The sequence below is a fragment of the Mesoplodon mirus genome (genome assembly GCF_964341445.2).
Source record: "Mesoplodon mirus genome assembly, chromosome: 18".
In the NCBI taxonomy this organism is placed as follows: domain Eukaryota; kingdom Metazoa; phylum Chordata; class Mammalia; order Artiodactyla; family Ziphiidae; genus Mesoplodon; species Mesoplodon mirus.
Window position 1 is genome coordinate 62,186,548 of NC_138994.1, and position 26,434 is coordinate 62,212,981.

The 26,434-nt window shown below is 37.6% G+C and overlaps 1 protein-coding gene across 3 annotated transcripts in view; it reads right to left on the reverse strand.

The window, feature by feature from the left end:
* The window catches only part of DHX40 (DEAH-box helicase 40), a 52,218-nt gene extending 30,057 nt beyond the window's left edge, over positions 1-22,161 (reverse strand). The window contains exons 1-10 of one of the 3 annotated variants that reach the window (XM_082604366.1): positions 22,041-22,161; positions 20,972-21,139; positions 19,801-19,946; positions 18,206-18,325; positions 17,779-18,006; positions 17,123-17,189; positions 15,815-15,946; positions 6,829-6,928; positions 4,724-4,810; positions 4,394-4,576 (exon numbers count right to left, since the gene is read on the reverse strand). In XM_082604366.1, the coding sequence (XP_082460492.1) occupies positions 4,394-4,576; positions 4,724-4,810; positions 6,829-6,928; positions 15,815-15,946; positions 17,123-17,189; positions 17,779-18,006; positions 18,206-18,325; positions 19,801-19,946; positions 20,972-21,139; positions 22,041-22,092 (1,283 nt within the window). In that variant the 5' untranslated portion in view covers positions 22,093-22,161. Of the gene's footprint in view, positions 1-4,393; positions 4,577-4,723; positions 4,811-6,828; positions 6,929-15,814; positions 15,947-17,122; positions 17,190-17,778; positions 18,007-18,205; positions 18,326-19,800; positions 19,947-20,971; positions 21,140-21,980 lie in introns of all 3 variants that reach the window. The other 2 variants (XM_082604365.1, XM_082604367.1) reach the window with 2 other exon arrangements.
* Between the last annotated feature and the right edge of the window lie 4,273 nt (positions 22,162-26,434).

Sequence of the window (26,434 nt, forward strand, 5' to 3'; positions counted from 1 at the left end):
AATTATTTAATAGTACCTCAAAATGGCTTTTTAATGAAATGATAAATACTTAAATTAATTTAACCAATTTGCTTTATTGTATGTATGGATGTGTATGTACTTATTTTCTCCTGAACTACCTTCAAACAGGTTGCAAATGTAATGCCAATTTACCCCCAAAATATTTCAGAGTGCACCCCCTGAAAATAAGGACATTCTCTTACATACCACAATATCATTTATAAACATAAGACAATTAACAATATTCACAAAGGACAGTATGACTACTGAGATGCCTCTAGAACATGGATCTATTTCACACTTGAAAATAAATATTTCTTTAAATATGGAAAAAATAATATTCACAAAGGACAGCAGAGTGGCATATAACCAAGTGTCAATATATATCCCCCCACCCCAGGAACAATAATCACTTAATATTATTCTGCACTGCATTTTTTTTCCACCATTAGTTTTGAAATGCTAAATTATCTACTCCAATTTCTCACCTTGAAAAAGGTCCAACAGAGGACAAAAGGTCTAATACCTTACACAAAAGTCAATTCGAGGATTGACAACTCTATTTAAAAACAAATAAACAAAAATCTGGTAGACTGTTCTACCGTCAGCTTTCCTACAACTTGTACCAACAAGTCCTGGTATCTGCTAGAGCAAGAGTTGGCAAGCACTTTCTAAAGAAGGCCAGATAGTAAATATTTTAGGTTTTACAGGCCATATGGTCTCTGTCACAATTACTCAACTCTGCTGCTGAAGCAAAAGCAGCCATACATTAATGAATGGGCATGGCTGTGTTCCAATAAAATTTTATTTACAAAAACAGTCAGTGAGCCTAGACCATATTTTGCGACCCCTATCCTAGAGCAATACCAGACTAGTCAGCTTCCTCTTCTAGATAAGAGTCATTTTAGATTTGTAAAAACTACAATTATTTCTCTCCCTTGATTATACCAATTACCAATTCTGTCAAACTCTCCTTGTATTATTTGGTTTCTAAGAGACCCACCAAACATATTTAGCATTTTTTAGAAACAATCTAGTTCGTCAAACTCCTAATAAAACTCGATGACATGCAAAACTGAACTCCAAATGTACAGTGACCAACACAGAACAGGAATGCTATAATTCCCAATCACCTGGACACTGTGGTTTATTAATATAACCAAAGTTTATGCTAGTGGAATTTTTTAATTGTTCTTTAAACAGAATAATAATTGCAAGCTCATATTAAGTTTGTGGTGATCTGATAATTTCAGAACTTTTCCACACTGAATGTCTTTAATGTGCAACCAAAACATAAGATTTAAGATGTACCCCTTCAGACTTTTACCTTGTTGATTTTTGCCCAAGGTTCTGGCCTATTGAGACCATTCTAAATCTTGGTTTTAATCATCTACCCATTAGAAATGAAGATATTTTCCAGGGGCCTCCCTGGTGGCGCAGTGGTTGAGAGTCCTCCTGCCGATGCAGGGGACGCGGGTTCGTGCCCCGGTCCAGGAGGATCCCATATGCCGCGGAGCGGCTGGGCCCGTGAGCCATGGCCGCTGGGCCTGCGCATCCAGAGCCTGTGCTCCGCAACGGGAGAGGCCACAACAGTGAGAGGCCCGCATACCGCAAAAAGAAAAAAAAAAAAAAAAAAAAAGATATTTTCCAAAAATCTGGTAATCATGACTTCAATATCTTTATTGAATCTTTTCATTAAAACTGCTTATCAGGAAAGAGTGAAATTCAGCATACTACCAGTAAAGCCTTCATCAAGGCTTGGAGAGCAATTAATCAGTACTTTCTGGATTCGGCTATTTGGCAAATATACCCTAATTCAGCAGTACTGCCACATCTTATTCACAAATACGTCAGTGTAACCTTGTTAAATATTGTGTTGAAAACAAGAGACATTAGGTTATCCATCAATAAATCCTTGTGGTGCATCCATTAAGTGGATGGTCCTGCCTTCAAACCGAAAAGAAAATGGTTTATGATAACATATTCTTTGTGAACCATTGTGATTCACACTGATGATTACAAATCAACATTGTATTCTCTTAGGGACTTCCCTGGTGGTCCAGTGGTAGAGAATCCGCCTTCCAATGCAAGGGACATGGGTTCGACCCCTGCTCGGGGAACTAAGATCCCACATGCCGTGGGGCAACTAAGCCTGTGCACCACAACTACTGAGCTTGCACACCTCAACTAGAGCCCACGTGCTGCGAACTACAGAGCTCACACGCTCTAGAGCCCGCTCCACGACTAGAGAGAAGCCTGCACATTGCAAGGAAAGATCCCACATGCTGCAATGAAGACCCAACACAGCCAAATAAATAAATAAATATTAAAAAATATATATATTATATTCTCTTAAACCATTTTCCAATAAACTACGCTAGAATTTGCTAAGAATCAATGTCAAGCTTACTGGGCAGTTGTTTCTATAACCTGCCTTTTTCTTAAATGGAAAATTGATTTTTGAGTTTCTCACAATTTTCTGGTAACCTGTTCTGCATAATTTCTCAGAGACGACCCACGATACCTCTGACATTGTATCTGCAAGTTCTTCTGGTACCATGGAAATAATGTCTAAAGCCACAATACAAACTCATTTATGGTCATTAGGTTTTCTCTCATTACTTCCTAATCGATATTGGTCATTAATTCCTTCTTATCTAGACTTGCTCTTATCTTTTCAGTTTTAAAATCATTCCTAACGGAGGAGAAAGGGGAGGCAAAATAATAACTGAAAAGTTCCATTTTCTCTCTGTCACCTACAAATACTATACCACCTATCCCAAATTCTGGTTGTACCTGCCCATATTCTGCACACATCTCAAAAAGAGCAGGGAGACACAACATGATAAATATAATTATCAATGCTGTATGTTATATACGAAAGCTGTTATGAGAGTAAATCCTAAGAATTCTCATCATGAGGAAAAAATTTTTTTCTATTTCTTTAATATTTTATCTGTATGAGATGATGTTCACTACACTTATTGGGGTAATCATTTCATGATGTATATAAGTCATTATGCTGTACTCCTTAAACTTATACAGTGCTGTATATCAATTATATCTCAATAAAACTGGGAGAAAAAAGGGGGGGTGGGGGAGAGAAGTCTTTTTTTTTTCTGGTCTCTAGCATTTTAAGAACTTTCATTACATTCTAAGTCTTAAAACTTAAGATGAAAAAATAACTCAGTGCAGATGATATTGAGTAATTATTGTTCCTATTTTCCTAATATATATTTATTCTTGATTATATGCTGCTCTGTTAGCCTTTATAAATATTATTTTTAAATATGGGTTCATCTGTTTGGCCATTTAGATTTCTTTAAATGGCTTTTCTTTCTCATTAGTATCATTTATGATATCAGTTAGAATTTTACATATTTGCTTTCCTCTTTCTAGGATTTATATTCTCATCTAGAAAATCTCTAGTCTCGGGACTTCCCTGGTGGTCCAGTAGGTAAGATGCCACACTCCCAATGCAGGGGGCCTGGGTTCAATCCCTGGTTGGGGAACTAGTTCCTGCATGCATGCTGCAACTAAGAGTCCACATGCCGCAACTAAGAATCCCACATGCTGCAACTAAAAAAATATCCCGCGTGCCGCAACTGAACATGCCACAACAAAGACCCGGCGCAGCCAAAATAAATAAATATTAAAAAAAGAAGAAGAAAACTTCTAGTCTTATGATAATAACGATAAAAAAAAAATCTTAGATGGCTTTCTAAGAGTATACAATACATATTTGGATGCACCTAGTAATTACTTCCCTTTTTATTATGCATTTAAAAAATGCATGGTCACCTTCTCCCAAGGTTCCTCACACTTTAACATTTCCAATTAAGACCAAAATTAAAACCAAGATAATACTTTCTTTCATTATTTCTTCTACCATAAATTTCATAATGTGAAATTTCAAGCTCCTACAATATTCTGTCCTATACTAATTATATTCTTTAACATTTAACTAATTTAACAGTTGTTCTATTTTTTGCTTCGTGTCGAACCTCGTTTCCCCATTATAATTTAAGCTTAGTGAAAGCAAAAACCTACTAAGGAGTATATATTCTGTCTCTCATCGTACTTGGTACCATGCTGGCCATACAAACTCAACAACACTTTCTGAGTGGCATTAGGGTCATTGTACACCTTTCATTACAGATAAACAGTGGTCATTAAATTATCCAAATAAACATCAGCATGAAAACTCCATTAAGCCAAGGTTAAAATACGAGCAAGGGATCAAATCCCAGTAAAGCAATGCAAAGAAGCCCTTTATTTGGGTTTAGCTGAACCTTGAAATGTAGGGACATATGAGTCAAATACTTCAAAAAAATTTCTGAGGAATAACCTGACTCCCTAACAAATTTTTCTTTTTTTCAAGTTGTCTACATACCTTATTACATCGTGTATGGCAAGGCACTTTAAGGTCAGAACTACAGATGTCAAACTAGTTCTCTTAATCTCAGGGATCACATGGTCAGGCATACACTGGTTCCAAAAATCTTTACTATAGATGCGAAAGCATTTTCCTGAGGAAGTCCTGCCAGCTCGGCCACTTCGCTGTAAGGCCTCACTCCTTTAGAAGAAAAAAACAAACAAACAAAAAACAAAGTCCCCAAAATGTTCTGTGATTTTTCTAAGTAATTCACTTCCTTCCCCAAACCAATCAGAAATTATCTAATCAACTGTTCTTTGAACAAAAAGGCTTAACACAGAGACTTACTTTGAAATTGGAACCACCTCTAGGATGTCCAATCCTAATCTGGGATTGTGGTTTAACTGCTTCACAAAGCCACCATCTACCACGTATCTAAGTATAATGAAAAAAAGGTAAGTTTCTAGAAAATAAGGAAAGACTTGTTCATTTTTAACCACTTTGGGTACTCCTTTTCTACCAAACTAACAACTATGCAACAACTTTTAAGTTAAGTGTAAAACTTGAAAGTCAAGAAATTGGAAACCCCATACACTGCTACTGGGAATGTAAAATGGTTCAGCCAATGTGGAAAATGGTTTGGAGGGTTGTCAAAACATTAAACATGGAATTACCATATGACCCAGAAGTTCCATTCCTAGGCATACACCCAGAAGAACTGAAAACAAGTACTCAACAAATACTTGTAGACATATGTTCATAGTAGCACTGTAAGAGGACTATAAGAGCCAAAAGGTAGAAACAGCCTAAATGTCCATTAACCATTAAGGGACGAAAGGATGAACAAATTATGGTATACACATACAACAGAATATTATTCAGCCATAGAAAGGAATGAAGTACTGATACATGCTACAACATGGATGAACCTCAAAAACATGCTGAGTGGAAGAAACCAGGCACAAAAGGTAACATATTGTATGATTCCATTTATATGAGATATCCAGAATAGGATATCCATAGAAACAGAAAGGGGTGGTTGCCAGGGGCTGGGGTGGAGGCGCAAATGGGGAGCAACCCCTTAAAGTGTACAAGTGTTTATTTGGGGGTGATGAAATGTTTTAGAACTAGATAAAGGTGGTTGTTGCACAACATTATGTATGTAATAAACAGTACTTAATTATTCACTTTTCAATGTTAATTTTATGTTCTCCCATTAAAAAAACAAACTTGAAAATCAGCTCTAAACCATTCTAACAAGTTCAGAATCTAATTCCAGTTAGCCTTTAACTACACCACTTTAAGCCAACTTAACGGAGAATAAGTCAGGTAAAAAACTAAGTTAGGAACAGTATTAAGTCTATCATTCACTTAGGGAACATTCTGAAACACACTATTTAATGACTTTTGCCTTTGCTGGAAACAGAAAATGGCAGAGCTTAATTTACTCAAGAGAGCTGCTTGCCTAAGCCCTTATTGAAACCATTATTTTTAAAGTAAAGAGAAAAGCAGAGGAAATTAAACTTCTTCTTAGATCTGGATGATCACTTTACCCAAAAGAAACATATAGGATCTCTGGGTCTGGTCCAGCCTTCCTGTGGCAGAGACAGACTTAGTTAAGGACATAAAATATATTGGGTAAAAGATAAATATCCAGAAGGAATGTGGTTCAACAGTCTGAAAGAACTTCATATTAGCTATGAGTCTAGACTTAGACTGATAAGTGTTTCTCTACAAAATTTACTCCAAAATTTGATGGCATCACTAATTACATTGAAAAATAAAGTCCATTTCACAAAAGGGTGAAAAGCAAGCAACAGTACTTCGAGATAAACACTTGGATATACAAAGCTTACTATGTGAAGTGGAGCTGACAGGTAAGAAGGGAATATCAGATCATCTTAGGTACCTGCTGGTAATGTAATACAGAAAAAACAAGTTTGGCTTCCCATTTAAAGAAACCCATTTAATGAAACATCACACATAATCTTAAATTTGGGAAGAGAAAGCTACATGTTACCAAGTACCAGTATTTAAAAAGTGTGAACAGGCTTCCCTGGTGACGCAGTGGTTGAGAGTCTGCCTGCTGATGCAGGGGGACACAGGTTCGTGCCCCGGTCTGGGAAGATCCCACATGCCATGGAGCGGCTGGGCCCGTGAGCCATGGCCGTTGAGCCTGCGCATCCGGAGCCTGTGCTCCGCAACGGGAGAGGCCACAACAGTGACAGGCCCACGTACCGCCAAAAAAAAAAAAAAAAAGTGTGAACAGAAATACTATGTGCACCTCCTACTCCATTTCCTATTCAGAGCAATCAATAATTACAAAAAATGATAGGTGATTACAAGTTAAAAAAGTGAGAAGGGAATTAGTGGAGGGCACAGAGACACAAACTTAATGCTTTATGATTAGCTAAGTGGCTTCCTCAGCTTTAAAAGGATTTTTAAAGTTATACCTGATTCCATCTATTGTCAAAGATGTTGCAGAAATATTGGTGGATATGACGCATTTTCTAATTCCAGGTGGAGGTGGCAAAAATATTCTTCTCTGTTGATCTAAAATATATGTAAAGACAAAATACTAATTTACAACATGCATTTGTCAAACTCAAGTTTTGAAAAACTCATTTCTTTTCATTAAAAGTTGTTTTCTTCACCTCTTTAATTATCTTGAATTCAAAATATAATAGCAAAAACTATTTTTCCTCATCTTTCACTATTAAGATCTCTAGATCCATGGAATCATAGATGATTATTGCTAAAATAAACCCTACAGCAGAGTCCTTTATATAGGTCATAGCTCCCTTAGAGACTATTTAAAAACTGTGGGCCTTGTCTCCATTAAAAGTCACATAGGTACATACACAAAAAAATTTTCAAATAATAACAGGGTGTTCAGGACTCTGACATCTATCCACGGACAACAGATTAAGAACCTCTCTGTGCTTTAAACACTGATTGGCTAAGGCGGTTTTTTACTTTTTCAGGTGTCTGGCCAATTCATCACTCCATCTCTAAACAAGTAACACCACCCTTATTCCCACTATCCACACGTTCTGAAGGGTGGGCCTCAGCAGCGATGCTTACATATGGTACCTTGCTCCTCTGGCCAGTTTGTGGCACCAAGGATAAACATCTCCCTTCAACTGGGCCAGTCTCATTCTCCTGTGAATTTGGAATAAGGTCCAAGAGATGCTCAATTTGATTAAGCCAGTTTCTTGCAAAGAGAAAGAATTAACTTGTGAACCATAGGGAAGGGACTAGTGTACATGGAGGAAAGCTAGTCTAAAGAGAATAAAAAATGAATCATCCATGAGAGTTCACAAGAGAGTATTTCTGGGTTGCTGGCAATTCTCAGGCCTGAGTGTAAAATAAGCAGAAAGGTGGGTTTGACCAGACTTGCCCTCCTGCCAGGTTAAGCAGAGAACAGGACAAGAGAGTTAATGTTTGCAAGGAAATGATTACAGCATAGGCAAAAGGAGATAAGTGATAAGACAGATCTCAATGCAATCTGAAAACTGTTGAATTAGGAACAGAGAGTGAGCTGGCAGAGACAGGAAGTAATCATCAGAAAGAGGTTTAAAACTGAGATCAGAAATGAAGATAATGACAAAGTCTACAACGTTAAATTTTTGAAGGGGTGGCCATGGTGGGATGAAGGAAAAGATCACTTAAGCTAGAGAGGTCAAGCAAGGGATTTGGGTAGATCGTCTATTTCAATGACATCCAAAAATGAGGAGTAATAATTCCAGAGAGTACATAAGTCAATCGATTGGGGTATAAAAAGAAATCATTAGCATGTCTATTTATATTTCTCATAACATCCTTTTAAACTCTTTATTTTATATGTGTTTACTATTTTATGTTATATGTTAGAACAGTAAGTACATATATGTCCTTTTTTTTTTTTTTTTGTGGTACGCGGGCCTCTCACTGTTGTGGCCTCTCCCGTTGCGGAGCACAGGCTCCGGACACGCAGGCTCAGCGGCCATGGCTCACGGGCCCAGCCGCTCCACGGCATGTGGGATCTTCCCAGACTGGGGCACGAACCCATGTCCCCTGCATCGGCAGGCAGACTCTCCACCACCGCGCCACCAGGGAAGCCCCATATATGTCCTTTAAAAAGAGAAAAAATTTAAATGCCTGGCTGCAATTTCCACAAGATATTTGGAAATTTGTTCAGAAAATTCACTCTTTCTACCTGAACAACCTCAAGTTGTTTTCTTTTCAGCAGCCAAGAAAATCTTAACCAAACCTGTTTTTAAATAAAGTACAAAACCTGTTTCCAAAGAAAATCTTAAAAAGGTCCATGTATCCGCAATATATAAAACAGAACAAAGTTGAACTATTATGAAGGGGAAAAGGAGTGGCACAGACAATCACAGTTTTAAAATTACGTTACTAGGCCAACTATCTCATTTTATAGATGAGAACACTAAAGCCCAGAGAGGTCAAGCAGCTTGCCCAGGATTTACATATAGACAGCCAAGTTTAAAACCAAGTCAAGTACTGCTACTATTTTTCTAAAAATCATTCTGAAATTATTTCACAAGTAAAAAAGTGCTAGAAAGGCAGCTTACACATAAGTGATAAAAATTATTTTTTAGGTGTTTCTTAGATTTAGGTAGCTCAGACGGTTCAAAGGACTCATATACTATTTTGCAGTTCAAGTTATATGTTTACACATTTATTTATTATTTATTGTCTATCTATTCTACTACAGTGTAGCTCTGTAAGAATAAGGACTTTCTTTTATTGTTTGTGGTGGTAGTTACACAGGTATGTACATTGTCATTGTAGGTACATATGCCCAGTACCTACAATGGCTGGACCATAGAAAGTGCTCAGTAAAGTTCAATGAATTGATCAATTTAAAAATGCATGATATAAACAATAAATTGAGATCCTTCTACCTTTGAAATTCCATATTACCCTAAAATTTTAAATAAATTAGAAATGTCTAGTCTGAGCATATTTATGAGTAACTGTTTTTCAATTAACCCATGTCTAAAAGTACCTAATTTTAGTCTTCAGTTCAGGCAAAATTTCAGTTTATCATTTTGTTCACTACAGTCAATTAAAAAGTCCTGGGGCTTCCCTGGTGGCGCAGTGGTTGAGAGTCCGCCTGCTGATGCAGGGGACGCGGGTTCGTGCCCCGGTCCGGGAAGATCCCACATGCCGCGGAGTGGCTGGGCCCGTGAGCCATGGCCGTTGAGCCTGTACGCCCGGAGCCTGTGCTCCACAACGGGAGAGGCCACAACAGTGAGAGGCCCGTGTACCGCAAAAAAAAAAAAAAAAAAAAAAGTCCTGAAACTGCTGTTTTGACAAGACTCACGTTTGTTTCACATTTACATTTTACCCACATACTTTCACCATATTCCACAAGTATAAACACATGCCAATTTTATGTTTGTTTATAAAGGTTTGGGGAAAAGTTAAATACATATATCCTAAAGCACATTCTCACTTTCCACAAAGAAAAAGGGAAACTGAATATTTTCATTAAGATGTAGCAATTCTCCTGATTACCTCCATGCACCTAATAAGGTACTAGAGTATAAATTAATGGTGGGGGGGGATTGGCAAAGAGGTAGAAAGATGTTCCAAAATCTACCAAGAAATAAGGATACTGAGAGAGACCACTTAACGCTCTTAATGGAGTAATGTTACTAAGATACATGTATGTGACATATTATATGTTAAGGCCAACTGAAACGTCCTCATAGAATTTCTTGTTCCAAATTGATCCCAAAGCAGAAACGTGTTTGAGAGAGAAAGTGTGTGTGTGTGTGTATGTGTGTGTGTGTGTGTGTGCGAGAGAGAGAGAGAGAGAGAATATGTGTATAAAAGGAACATAAAGCTATAAACAGAAATTGTCAATCAAAGGGGGAAAAAGATGATTCTGGAACAGAATAAAAGAGGTACAACACTGCTCAGCTCAAACTCTACCCCCACCCCCCGAAGTCATTTTTGGGTAAGTCAAAAATATCTTGAGAATTCTCACTAATACAGATGAAAATCAAACTTCTGACATAGAGAAAAGGCTTGAGATAATCAGTAACTGCAGGTGAAAAGATAAAGTAACTAGAAGGAAGCTAAAAAATATGGAAGACATGCAATCCAACATAAGAATAATTGGTATCCCTGAAGTAGGAAACCAATAAATAGACAAGAGTTATATACAAAGATATAACCCAAGAGAATTTCCTTGAAATAAAGAATTGAATTTGCAGATCAAAAGAGCAACTAAGAATAATTTATCTTGTTTGTGGTGGTAGTTACACAGGTATGTACATTGTCAAAACTCACTGAACTATATACTTAAAGCGGGCACAGTTTATTGTACGTAAATTATACCTCAATAAAGTTGATTTTTAAAAAGAGCACATAAAATTCCAGGAAAATTTTACTATAAAACACTCAACACCAAAAAATATTCTAATTAAAAACTATTGAACTTTAAGGATAAAAATAGAAAATTTCAGGCAATCAGACAGAAAAAGCAAATCACTTACAAGGAGGGGAAAAAAAATCAGGTTGGCCTCAGACTTCTCCGCAGCAACATTCAATGCCAGAAGACAACTGGACAACGTCTACCAAGTTCTAAGGAAAAGAAAGTGTGACCCAAGAACATAAAACCCAGCCAAGATGTAGCTCAAGTATAAAGGCAAAAGCCAGACATTCTTAAACAAAAGAACTACAAAAAAAAATAACACCCAAGAGCTCTTCTATTAAAAAAAAAAAAGGTTAAAATCTAGCCAATCTAAAATTAACTGAAAGTAACTTAGGAATGGAAAAACCATGGTAAAAGGATTGATAGTAAATACTGAATACAACTGAACAATGTAGAAATAACTAACAAAAATCAGAACGGGAGGATATAGAAGAATATCAGTACTTAAGTGCTCATCTTTCAAATCAGGCAACAGATAAGATCTCCAATCAAATATAGTCTAAAAAGAAGATATTAACTTCAGCTTAATATTTTTCATCCTTTTAAACTTTAAAGCACTCTTGTAAAATATTATCTCATGTGGTAAAGATATTCTTGAAGTTAACAATTCCTTCAAGTAAATTCAAGTAAAATTAAATACTTTTTAAAAAAGCAGCTAATACTATAATCTCATTCTTAAAAAAAGTATTTCTGTCACCCTATCTAACTACTCACTTATCCTTCTATATGTACACACATACACACACACACACACACAGATCTGAATAATGTTTTTTCTAATGTTAAAGATGGTTATTTCTGGATGGAGTTTGAGGTGATTTCTTTACTTTTACCTTTGCAAAACTGTACACTGCTTGAATTCTTTATAATGAAACTGTATTACTTTCCCTTAATTGAGTAATTTTTCTTAAAAGAGAGACACCAACTATTAGTTCTGCATAGTGGAAAATGGATTTTTTTTGTACTTTTCTATACTTTTAAAACTACAAAGGGCAAAAAAGAAAAATGAAGGAGCATATGTAAAATAAATTCATTTTTGTTAAAAAAAACACTAAACAATAAAATATATCTAAATGTATAAATAAAAAGGTCAAAACAATATGCCTCAAAATATTAATAGTTATTATCACTTAATCATGTTGGTGGCATCTGAGTAAGTTTATTTTTCTTTGCTGATTTTATTGTTTTTAAAAAGTATATATTTCTTTTTAAGACAAAAGAAAATTTTTCCCATTTGGGGAGACTCCACATAGACTAAAAGTTTTTATGTGAAACTCACTAGCCTTATTCCCCCACATCTTTAATCTTAACATTTAAGAAAACTATCTTAGACACTTGGTACTTGCTATATTGAAGTAATATCTTTGGTTTGCAAGCAGAAGAAAGAAAACAAAACTATTTTTGGATTTATGCAATAATCCAAATGAGTAGGTTTTCCCCTTTTACAATGTTGTACACTAATCCAAGGTAAAGCTCCTCTCCTTTCTTCATCTATTCTGGAAACACATGTACTGTTAGATCCTCCACTACTGAATAAACAACCAGTTATCAAATGTAGATTCACCATGTGACCTCAGGAACATCACTTAGCCTCTATCTGTAAAATAAAAAAATCTGATTATGCAAATATAGATATATGGGTATATGTGCACTTTTCTAGAAAAACAGCCAGGCTTTCATTACTTAAAAATAAAAATCTGAGATCCCCACCCTCCACAAAAGGCTAAGAAGCACTGAATTAGATAATTACATCAGTGCTAAAAGTGTCTAATGCCATGCAAATAACTGTCACTGATGAAGTAACAGGTATATTTCAGTTCATAAATTTTTGTGAGGGTTCAGCTTTCCCTAAATGCATGACCAACCTGAAGGAGTATAAGACCTAAACAAAAAGGGGGAAGTCAGAAGAGGGAAAAGGTTTGAAAGAAACAAGAAAAAGGTTCAGACATAGTGTTTGGTGTAAGACATTAATAGAATCCAGCAGAAAGTAAAAAATCTGGAACTCAATTTAACAAATACTTAGTCAGGACTTTTTCAACGTTTAGTACTTGTCCTCAGGAAGTTCACAATCTCATAGAGGGGGTGAGACAATCGTAACACAAGATAAATGTGTTAAGCGCCACAAGAGATACGGTAAAGCACAATGAGGTTCAAATGAAGAAGAGATAAAAACCAGCTGTGAGGAGGGAAATCAGGAAAGGTTTTTATGGAGTTGGTTGCACTTGTGAAACAAAATAGCATATTTTAACCAGTGAAAGGGGAGAATAAAAGGGAAAGGAGGAGTACAAGTTCAGGAAAGAGCAAACACAGAGTCAGAAAAATGTTGTGGGAAGAAAAGGAATCAAAAATCTCTCTTACGTTTTGAGCTTGAGTGAACATTGCAAAGGGTGGGGCTTGGGGGAGTTCAGCCCAGGGAGCAGGGTAATATGACCCTGGTAGTAGAAGGGATACCACAGCACCTCTTCACATTTGACAGATGAAAATTTTTGATGTCAAGTAGGGAGGTATTTTAAGATGTCCCTTTAAAACAGTCAGCCACCCTCATGGCTAGCCCAGAAATAAGAGCAAATATAAAATATCCACCTCATAATTTTTACTTATTCACTAAACCTAGGTCCATTTGTACCCCCTCACTCCAGGCTATAAGCAGGAAACTCTTCTTCCCTCTCCTCACTCCCAAGTGCAAGTTTTCTGTTCCTGAAGCTAATAGGAAATAAAGGAAATAACATGATAATGTTATGTGTCTCTCCCCACAACCCAAAGTAGCAATAATAAAGAAAATAAGTGCTATATTGTATTTAGCAGGCTTAGAAAGAAAGCCTTAGATCCCAGGAACCTGCCACCCTCTCCCTACTTCATCCAACTCCACCTCACCCATTACTTAGTACCTCATCAGCTCCATCCGAATGCCTCTTTGCACTGTTATAAACTGCTACAATAAATATTGTTATGATCATAATGGATCACCAGTAGCTCACCTACAGTGTCCTTGGAACCGGAAGGGAAACTAAAATAAACAAACAAAACCCTTTAATAATGGCTCTACTCACACCCAATCCCGCATCTTTACCATTTACGCATATACACCAACAAAGAAAATCACATACACTGGGAATTAGGGCTGAAAGCTGGTTGAAGTCATACTGGAAGGATAATGAATACCAAGTTATTAAGTTCGCATTATAATTCAGTTGGCGATAGGAAATGGCTGAAGGTACCCAACAGGAGACTGACACAATCAGAGCTGTGCTTTTGGAAGATTATGTTTATCATGGCAGGTAGGATGGTAAATTATATCAGGGAAAACAAGTTAGCAGGATATGTTAACAGCTCAGGAAAGCAAACTGAGGATCCCAATTCTAATGATGACAATGAGGAAAAAAAAAAGAAAAATGAATGATCTGGACAAGATAAAGGTAAAAGAAAACCTGTAGGAGTTGCCACTTGTTTGGACTGTATGATCTAGGATGCACAGACCAGAAAGCCCTGTGAGACCCAGCAGGTCTAGAGTGCAGGAGACTGAACTAGAGACAGCTTTCAGGAGTCATCACAAAGTGACAGGTGAATCCCAGGAGCCAAGCTCTCCAAAAACAGATAATTCTAAGAAAACAGCAAGCTAAGGATGAAACCTTAGGGAACAGTCACATTCAGAAGGGAACAAAGGCCAGGGAGGGTGGGAAGACAGCAGCCTTATAGAAATAGTGGTCAGGAGAACCAAAATAATTATCCTAAACAACAGCATTTAAGGAGACTTATATTAACACAAAATCAAAATACAAATAGAAAAAAGCCATGGTATTTGAGGAATAGAAGGTCACTAGCAACGTTTAATAGTACAAAAACTGAATTTCAGGAAGATAATCAAGAAGCGGCAGACAGAGAACATTATTTTCAATATGGCAGTAAGATGGAAAGAAAGAAATTATTTACTTTATATAGAAAAAGAAAAAATATATATATTGTTAATAGTTAACAAAGCAACTGCAACAGGTTTTGAATTATCTTATCAGTTATAAAGTAAATTATAAAAGTTAGTAGATAAAATCTCAAAAAAAACAATGAGAACATTAAATATCTAATAATGACCCTACAAATTCCCTTGAAGATGTAAAAATCTAAAATAGATCTCAATGTTGAGAGCAAGGGCCCAATATCATCACAAAAGGGATTTCCAAAATAGCACATGGTCTATGGTTATTTACCAACACATGTATTCCTGAACTTTTTTCGTAATATAAGGATAAGAACCACCTACTCAACAAAAACAAAACTACACGTAAAATATAAAGACATTTAAATGCTTTTTGCATTACATTAAATGCTAATCCCAATCAAACTTCAAATAGGAGACTGCAGGTTAACTTCCCTTTGCTTTTACAAGTCAAATTCCATAATAAAATAGTTCTATAAAACAAATTCTAAACCTCATTCAACAACATTTATTATGAACAAATAGAATGATAAGAGTTTGCATTTGCTCTTTGAACTTAAAAAAGAACATCGTACTTGAAAAGTAGACTAATGTGTGTAGCTACATAAAAAGAAAACAATCCACTGGTTTGTTTCAGATATATCTGGATATATAAAATTTCTAGAAATTCCGTGGCAGTGGCAAATCAGATTTGACTTATGGTACTACTATCAAGGAATTATAGCCTTAATTTCAAAAAATTACCAACAATATTTTTGTTCTGCTGGGAGAAGACATAAGCCACTCTTAACAATAGTAAGGGGGATAGAATAGATGTCCAAGGTCTTGAAAAAGTGAATGTGAAAAGATTTCAAGAAAAAAAAATCACTTATCTCAAAGGATGCTGACTGGTTCTCCTAATGCTCTGTTTCTTGATCTGGGTGTTGGTTACAAAGGTGAGTTCACTTTGTGAAATTCACTGACCTAAACACCTAAGATCTGCACACTGTTCTGTATACATGTTATTACTCAATGAAAAGTTTTAAAAATCAAATTTTCTGTTCTAGCGAGGAATTACCTGTTGTCATAGATCCATAACATGGCAGTATTAGCAAGCCATCTAGAGTGGTATCTTGGACATCATAATCATAATCAACAGACTCTGCCATCTGAAAAAGTAACTCACAACTTTTTTCGATTTCAAACTGACCTGAAATGAGGGGAGAAAATAATGTCAGCAACCGAACAGCAAAATTAATTTAAGAATAAAAAAAACCCTTCTAGATTAATAGTGGTTTTACATAATAGTTATTTTAAATCTCTCATTTGATCTAAGGTAGATGAACACATAAATTGTACTCAATCTCAACAATAAAATTAAAAATAGAAGAAAGTTTCCAAGGGAATTTAAATCTCTAAAGGAATAAAAATGTTTATAATCGGGCTTCCCTGGTGGCGCAGTGGTTGAGAGTCCGCCTGCCGATGCAGGGGACATGGGTTCATGTCCCGGTCTGGGAAGATCCCACATGCCGCGGAGCGGCTGGGCCCGTGAGCCATGGCCGCTGAGCCTGCGTGTCCAGAGCCTGTGCTCCGCAGCAGGAGAGGCCACAACAGTGAGAGGGCCGCGTACCGCAAAAAAAAAAAAAAAAAGTTTATAATCATCAAGCCTTTCATCTTGCTAATATGGTATATTTGAGAAGACTCAATAAAGTTAATCATTACCATAGGGGAGGCTAGTCCAGGAGATACTACATTTAGGTGTATTTCAAAATACTTAGGTACCTCAAAAAGGCTAAGAGATTGTTACAATGTCTCACTTCTGACATGGGTACAAGGCAGTGTAGGAGGTGAGCCATGAAATTACTCACATCTGTTAGTAAGATGCTGCTACTTGAAAAATCACACTCGTCTGAGATGTAACTATTCTATTTTTGACCTCCAAACAAGGCTTGTCTGAGACATGGATTCCACGCCTTGTGCACTGCCACCACAGAGTACCGTCCCACCACTCACAGAAGAAAGGAGCAAGTAGTATGTCCTTTGAAATAATGACACTAATCATTCAGATCCAGGACCGTTCAGTGTGGTTAACAGCTCTATATAAGACAGAGTACTAAAAACATGAATACTTTACCATTTAATATCTTTCTAAAAGGTGAGTGTATTTTACCTATGTTTACTAATGAGACTCATGGTTTCTAGGGCAGTGTAGAATTACTTTATATAGCTTATAATAGATATAATAGCTAAAACTACTCAGAAAATCATAAAAGGCTAGGATAACATGAGTAGAGCCTAGAGTTTCCAACAAAGGTAACACTCTATCATGGTGCCCCACTCCCTCGTACGAATAGTAAAATTTTTAAACCTGGTACTGAATGCTCACCAGTCAGAAAAACCAAGATGTCTCCAGCCATTTCATTCAAATGGATATCCATGGTCACTTTCACAATCTAAAGCAAGAAACACAAGCATAATATGCTAGTGGAAATACAGTCTCCCCACCACCACCACCTCCCCTAGTTCCACAGAAAAATTAAATTTGGTTCTCGAAAGTCCTAGGACCTGGGACTTCCCTGGTGGTCCAGTGGTAAAGAATCCGCCTCCCAATGCAGGGGACGCGGGTTCGATCCCTGGTCAGGCAACTAAGATCCCACATGCCGCAGGGCAACTAAGCCCACGTGCCACAACTACTGAGCTTGCATGCCTCAACTAGAGCCTGCGTGCTGCAAACTACAGAGCCCACGTGCCCTGGAGCCTGCGTGCAAACCACAACTAGAGAGAAGCCCGTGCACCACAAAGAAGAGCCCACACGCCACAACAAAAGATCCTGCGTGCCTCAACGAAGATCTCGCGTGCTACAACTAAGACCCAACACTGCCAAAAATAAGTAAATAAGTAAATAATAAATCTTAAAAAAAAAAAAGTCCTAGGACCTATGAGGGCTGCCATTAAAATAATGGAGACAAATGAATTATCAAACTACTCAATCAACTAGAATCATAGATACAGAAAAGACATAAAAAGGATGCCAAGTAATACCGCTTGAATATATGCAGTATTTTCTCTATCTCGTGGACCAATCAAATTGCAGAATTTTTCTCTGACCGGATAAAGCCTTCCAGGTATATCAAATATTGGACAATTTCCAAAGAATGCAGAGAGCTTGGCTAATTCCATAGTTGCTGACATCACTACGACCTTTAAATGCTCCTTCCTATTAGGAGACTTCTCCTGAAACAGCTTCTTCAATAAACCAAATAAGATGTCCTGAAAGAAAAGTACATTTCTAGTAAGTCACAAGTGTACATAACAACCAATTTATTTTAAATATTTTGCTCTCCTAACCAAAGGATTCCCATTTGAATAGATTAAAATGTAAGTAAGAGAAGGCAATTCACTATACAGTACAAAGCTACCCAAAAGAAGTAAACTGTCTAATAAATAACCGATACAGTAAAATACTCACTGTAGTTAGGGTTCTCTCATGGGCTTCATCCAATATAATGACACTGAACTTGGTAAGATTTGGATCTCCCAGAATATGTTTCAGTAAACATCCATCAGTCATGTATTTGATGGCTGTTTCCTAATGTTCAAACAGCAGAGTACATTAACATATACATAAAAATAAAATCACAGAAATTCATCCCTGCTTTGCAAACTAAATTTTCCCCCTCAGATGTACAGATATTAAATGACCAAACTAATCTGATGAAATAAGAGTACATAAAATAGTCTAATAACATGTCTAATAACATGGATGGTAAATTACGAAACTTGTGATCTATACAGAGACAGGGATAAGGAACTAAGGTGAATATTCTGGGATAAAGCAAACAAAAGTGACCAATGAGGAAATACAATGAAGTCAGTGGAAAGTGGTTAAGATAATGCAATGACTGCAGGTGAGCAAGTTGTGGGAAAACAATAATGAAATGGAATTCATCTCCCTGTCTCAGCTGCTATTTTAGAGGACTCAAGAGAAAAGGTAGGTGCACCATTTCTCTCACTCTCTTCTTCCTTGACCACTTTCCTGTTACAAAAATAGGGTCAGTCGACTAGAATTAAAACAAGGTGAGAGTAAGGTCCAGAGGAGGAGTTAACAGCAATGATATCCATAAAACCAAGGAAGAAAAAAATAAAGAAAAATCCCCAGCAGTGACCACTAGGAAGGCAAAGACAGTATTTTGGGGAGTCATTCTTTGCCACTGTTGATGGCCATTCCTATCAGGGACCAAGGGCAAATGAGAGGTTGTTTTATATCTGGTACAGGATTAAGAAATCCTGAAGGAATGTAAATTGTAGCTATGAACTATTGCCATGCATATAGAAGATGCTCAATAAATACTTGCTCAATGACTTTGTTCATTAAGCTGTCAGTTTTCCACTGACTTCAAGAATACAACCATACAATATGGATGAACCTTGAAAACTTTCGCTAAATGAAATAAGCCAGACACAAAGGACAAAATATTGTATGATTCCACTTGTACAGGGTACTTAGAATATGGAAATGTATAGAGACATAAAGCAGAATAGAAGTTACCAGGGACTAGGGGCGGGGAGATGGGAATGTGGAGTTACTGTTTAGTAGACAGAGTTTTTCTTTGGGATGGTGAAAACATTCTGAAAATAGATAGCAGTAGTGGTTACACAACACTATGAATGAACTTAATGCCACTGAATTGTTCACCTAAAAATGGTTTAAAAATAATACAAATGGTAAATTTTATTTTATATGTATTTTACTGCAATAAAAAATTTTTTTTAAAGAATACAAATGTAAGTTACATGCCAAGGATCCTTACAGCTAAAATACATGAGAGTCCTGTGAAAAATCAACATAACTGTCACATAAACTAATTGAGAAGGGAGAAAATGGGATGAATTAGACACCCCAGGACTAGAGCATTAACAATGGGCAACACAAATTAATTCTAATCTGAGGCTTTGTTTCTTTAAAATATAAATGGAATTTTGAAGTCAAAATCTTTCATCACTTTCTCACTCTTTCTATAAATTTACAGTACTTAATTAAATACAAGCAAAAAACTTTTGTACCTTAGAGCTGCAATCATCAAAACGAACTTGGTATCCTACTTTGGATCCCAAAGTGCATTTCATTTCTTCAGCAACCCTCTGAGCAACAGATATGGCAGCTACTTTTCGTGGCTGAGTCACACCAATCATACCATGTTGTGAAAACCCTATCAAAACCAGAGGTAAAAAAACACAAAATTGTAAACAATTGCTTCCCATCAGAGCTAAATTGTTTCTGGTCAATCAATACAAACTGTTCAAGTGTTTCTAAAAGAAAACTCTGACAATTAACAACACACTGTATTACATTTGCACCATGGAAATTTAAGTATTAATTAAAAATAAGAATACATATTAATAGCCCTTCTAAATGTATATATTTTAATTAATTTTTTTCAATTTCAGTCTAAAGATTTACTCTAAAGAGTAAGCCAAGAATTTTTAACCCCTAGGAATCCATAAAATTCCACACACTTCCTAAAATGGATTTAACTTTGCCACAGAAGTTTAAATATACCACTTTTCATAGACTCTACAAGCATATTTTACTATTTTAATATCTTTGAAAGGGAGATGCATCTTATAACTGATGGCATTTTTTTAATTAATAGTATGTAAAATAGTGGTATGTCTTAATAGACGGCATCTTAGATTTGATGCATTAGAGTAAGTTAACATACACTACGAAATTTTTATAATATCCAACATAATTTTGCTCTATACCAACCTTATGATAGAAAGTTTTACCGTATTGAAGGGAAAGACACCGTAAGGATAATTTGTTAGCTGGCTTGGTGTTAGGAGAGTCAAGGAATAAATAGTTACCTGATAACACTCTGGAGATAGAACCAAGAAATACTAATGTCAGCAGCAGATATCAATATCTCCCTTCCCTCTGAGAATTATTTCAGTACCCAGTGGTCAACAGTCTACTGCAAGACAACCTTATTCTATAGCACAGAATCAACATCTACCTATAATTCTATTTGGAATTATTATGATAACTGAAAATGCCATTTCAACTAATCTGAAATAAGACCGTAAAAAAGCAAGGAAGATGTGGGGACAGTGTGCCAAGAGAAGAACTGGGACTATAAAACAAATGATGGGCATTTGTGTAATACAGAAGTCCTATTAGCTTTTAAGAGGATATTTTTAAAGTACTCCCAATATTTTCCCAGAATAAAATTACCTGCTTCATATAGATATTTTGGGAGTTGAGTTGTTTTACCACTTCCTGTATTTCCAGTAACAATAAGGAATGAATTGTCCCTCACAGCTTGAATAAGCTTTTTTCTTTGTTTTTGAATAGGAAAAGTTGGAGTAGTTCCTCCCTCCTGTGATGTGCATCCTTTCTCTTCTGTAATGACAGGGGGAAAAAAATTGTGCAATTCAATGGCCTGTAAAGATATCTCTGATTTAATCTCCCAAAAATGAAAAGGGAATAACAATAGAATTTCAGGGCTGGAAATAATCAACTCATGACTCCTCAGTTAAATCACCTACATCCAATTTGCAAGCAAGGGTTTATAAACCGAGAGCAACTTTTTAGTGAAATCAACTTGAGCATTTGCTAATGCATGACTCAAAGTAGCTGACAAAGTTAAGCCTAGCACAAGGCAATGTATTTGCAAGCATACCTATACAGAAGAACAAAACCCAATTTTATTAAAAAATAGACCAAAACCTGGAACACAGCAGAAAAACTCTCAGCTGAATTAAAAGCCACCTGTGTTTGCTTCTGATTCACGGTTCAAGTTAGGTCCCTGTTCAGAGTGACTGATATCCCAGAAGGCCAAGTGGTGGGTAACCATGGAAACTGGCTCCTGGAAACTGGCTCCCTCATACCGTACCCAAAGGCAGGCTGGCGGCCCGACGAAGGGGCGGAGGGGGGGAGGCGGGAATGGATGGGTAGAGAACAAAGGCTTTATGAGCCCATTTAAGAGAGGAACGCGTTTCGGCGTTGGGGTTCACTTTTTTGTCCCCCAGCAGGGTTTTCACCCAACTTGGGTCTGGGACCGCCCCCCTCTAGACCAAAGTCCTCACTGGATGCAAAGTTCGCCTCCGGCTTGGAGAGCGACAAGAACGCTGCGGCCTCTCCCCCTACTCTTCTCTGCCTGCCTAAGGCGGACTTTTATCCACCCCCCAGAACCCCCATGCCATAACTCCCGCTGGCCTCCGTAGTGTCCCGCGGACCGCACCTCTATCTGCGATGGGAACTGCCGAAGGCCGCTCTTCTTGGAGGTCTCTTGATCGCTCACCTTCCTCCTGCCGCCTTGGCGCCCTGCCCGCGACGGCGGGAAACCGGGACATAGACCTGGCCCGGAGCGGAGATGAGCACGTCCACGGTTCTGGGAAGATGGGAGGGGAAAGGCGAAGACGCGCCCTGATGACGTCAAGGTGTTTACTTCCGCGCGTGCGACTCGAGCGAGGGGAGGAGGAGCTATTCGATGACGTAGCGCGAGGCAGCCGGAGAGCTGCCCAACCCTCGCGACCCAGCCCCGAGCAGAGGGCACACCCTCGAGTGTTTCCCGCCAAACGCCGGCGTGCGCTGTGGCTCCGCCGGCGAAGCCAGCCCAGAGGTCCCGAAGGGACCCCTCCTGTTTCTCCCCTTGTGCGCAAAAGGGCCAGGCGACACCTTTTTTTCTCAGTGGTCACTGCAAGCCTATCCTACCTTCACACACCTACCGTGATGTGACCCTTTGCCAGGAGCTGGAACCATCCTAAAGTTCGGCGTTCCACGACATTCTCACCTTGTTCATCCTGAAATGACCTGTTCAAGGCACACAGCTCATGAGTTGCAGAGCTGAACTTCTATTTCCGTAGTGTCCAAAACTTAGGTCCCCCACGCTGTCCAGTTCCTTCATAGGACCCTGCATTTTAATTTATTTCCATGTTTATTTTCTTCCCCTTTCCCCCAACTAGACGCAAGGGCGGCAACTTTAGAAAATCATGGTACATGGAGCACAGCAAAGTGATTCAAACTGGACCGTCAATATTTTTTGAATTCGCTGATGGATGAATGAATGATTGATCTCCAGAGGAGTTAAGCTCACTTTTAATGGTTGTGGATTCCTTGGAAACCACAAGAACTGAAAAATTAAACAGATATACAACAATCGGGGTGGGGTGAATTTTCAGAAAAGGTACTTTGGGAAGCAGGTCTTTCTGTTATAGAACCTTACAATTTTGTAAGTAGTGTCAATCATAACAAAATCCATGCAAGAAGATTGTTTCTTGGACTTTTCAATCATTCCTGCTGTTAGTATTAACCAACACTTACTGCCAAAAAAGACAGCTCAAGTTGTCACTTTAACTGAAGTTCACTATTCTCCTAACCAACCAGGCTTCAAAAGATGTCATTGGACCCCAAGATTTTTCTGTGCTTATTTAAAATATATGTATACCAACTCCTTTTAAATGGGACTAACGTCTCCTAAAATGCAAGTGAGTGAGAGCAACTTTCTAACAACTTTATATCTCCAAACCTGGGAGCTACAGGAATAAATGAGATAATAGGAGAACATCCCAGATTTCTCTCATCCATTAAAGGAATCCCCCAACACCCTGCATTCTGTTAGAATTCAAAATATCACAACTCAGAAAAACCACAGAAAAAGCAAAAATACATTTGTAGTATAGGCAAGATATTGGTGAGTACAGGCCATGGTAGTCACTTTTAAGAAAATGAGCAGAATAATTTCAGAACAATGACAGTTACCATTTATTGAGCACTTAGCAGTCAAACATGTAATATAAATTTTTTCACTTATTCTTCACAAAAACCCATACAAGTAGGTTATTATCACTAATTTTCATACATGGGAATCAAAGCTCACATATTTGCCTCAAAACAGAGGTAATATGACTAGATTTCAAAGTTACACTAATACCACTGTACTGTAATGGGAGACGGAATTATCTAAATCTTGGTGGCTAATATATTTTCTTCCAATGTTTGTAAATCAACTATTATAGAATGACTCCATTCTCGTATGAGAACCACATAGTGAGAGTATCCAGAATAAAACCTGCAAGCCAAGAATAAAGAAAAGTAAAAGTGAAAAACTCAAATGATGTTTAACATTGTTGACTTTAAAACCAAGGGTGTTTAAAACATGTCATCATTAATAACCATGTGCTTAGGGCTATTCCATATTGAAAGAACAACAACTATTTCCTGCTCAGTGAGTTTACAAATTGCAATGGCAAACAAGATACAAATATAGAATGAAAATAGAAAATACATGGGTTTAATCTGAGAAGAAAAGTCAGTGTTCTCAACAACATTGAATCTACTTCCTTTTATCTTTGGGTAGAAAAAGAAAAAGCTGAAGGAGGACTTCCCTGGTGGATCAGTGGTTAAGAATCTGACTGCCAATGCAGGGAACACCGGTTCGAGCCCTAGTCCGGGAAGATTCCACATGCCGCGGAGAAACTGAGCCCGTGTGCCCAGAGCCCGTGCTCCGCAACAAGAGAAGCCACCACAATGAGAATCCGGCGCACCGCAACAAAAAGTAGCAGCAACGAAGACCCAACGCAGCCAAAAATTAATTAATTAATTTTTTAAAAACCTGAAGGAAATGATAATCAAAGAAGTGTGAAAAGTATGACTTGCACCCTGCTGCTATTGCGTCATAAGCAGTCTTTCAAAATGTTCTTGAATCTATGCAGTCTACTTCAGAGAATCCAGAAGACAGGAAAGAGGCTCAGTATTAGATTTTTAAAAATGGAGTAGAATTTTAAATCCTCTTCAAGAAAGAAAGGAGAGTATAGAACCACTGTTATAGTTTAACTGGGGTAGAAAGGAAAATTATCAAAGATATTCATACAATGAAATACAGAAAGTCAAAAACACCAGACAAATGGCAGCATGTAGAAAGCTAATCATAACTGGAAGTCAAGAGAGTGAGCAATAGTGTCAAAGTTCATGGATTTTTTTGTGTGTGTGTGCAGTACACGGGCCTCTCACCGTTGTGGCCTCTCCCGTTGCGGAGCACAGGCTCCGGACGCGCAGGCTCAGCGGCCATGGCTCACGGGCCTAGTTGCTCCGCGGCGTGTGGGATCTTCCCAGACCAGGGCTCGAACCCGTGTCCCCTGCATTGGTAGGCAGGTTCTCAACCACTGCGCCACCAGGGAAGCCCAATATTTTTTTTTAATCCATAAACTTGACCAAAACAATAGTTGTCTGGTAAAGGGAAGTAGATAGGAGCCAGACTGTAAGTGGGTGGGAAGAGAAATAGAGGGCAAACTGAAAAGGTACTTAATGCATTTGGAGATGTATGGTTAGAATTAATTAAGGTAAATGAAAGGAGAGAAGAGAATAGCCAGAAAAAGATGCTGCTGCTACAGTGTATGTGTGATGATTCATGGTCAATGGTATCATTGGGGTATAATTAGAATGTGTGTTTAGGAGACTTGAAACAGAGAGGTACTGATGAGGGAGAAAAAGCAAGTTCACATTTTGAGAATGAATGCAGGTCTGGAAGAGAGAGAACAAACTTTTAGTCAAAGCAGGTATGACTTTGAATGAATGAATCTGCATTTGTGACAGATTTGTATCCCAAAATATGAATCTGATTGTTCCTCCCTATTTCCCTCCTTTATTTCTGTCTTACTGGTAAACTAAGGACCTTTCTTCCGCCCCAGCCCTCACCAGAGCAGAAACAAAGATCCAAGGACACTGCTAACCTAAATGCCAAGATCAGGGCCTCCTGTGCATGCTTGAAGAACTGGTTATTGCCTCTCTCAGACAGATAAGACTGAGCCTAGAGAGGGCAGAGAGAAGGGAGAATGTAATGAGAAAGGAAGAACTGATCAAAGGAATAAGGAGCCCTCAAAGTAGGCAAGATAAAGAGAATCTTTTGTTAGAAAGTTCTAGTGGTAGGCATTCAAGAAGATAAGCCATCTGAAGTGTAGACCATTTCTCCTTTTAAAAATAAATAAAAAACCAAAACTGTGACCAGTTAGTCACTTAGCAGTCCTGGATACATGTAAGCCTGGAAAGAGAGAGGGGAGCTTGTACGTTCTGGAGGGAATGGAAGCATGAAGAACCTCACTCCCTAACCAGAGTTAGACAGAAACAATAGGGAATTTTCCTATGAGTGAGGTAGTGGACCCCATGCTCGTTACATATTCTATTAACATGCATGTAGGATGTTAGCCATTTAGGCATTTGGAGGAAAATGTTTAGATGGCCATATCATAGAACTTAGAGAAGTACCCACCTTTCAGTTCAAAACTAAAAAACATCATCCTACTTTCTTCTCTCTTTTTTTTTTTTTTTTTTTTGCTGTCCAGATATTAAGATTTGAGTAAGTATCACAAGGCCACTTACCAAGCAGCCATTAATCATTCATCTATAATATTATTTAATTGAGAGGTTAATAAAAATTGAGACACTTTTAGTCATTATCAATGAAAATTGATGCTTTACACATATGCATATAATCGTGCATGAATGTGTGGCATTTCCATTATTCTATCAGTAAAATAGGAACTCTTTCAAATAAAAGCTCAATGGGTACTCTAACTTCCTATTCACTCATTCATTCATGTGTTCATTCAGTAAATATTAGAATGCACAACTATATTATTCACCCTTCTTAATAGCCATAAAGAGGCATAAAAATATGCGTAAGAGATTATCACTACC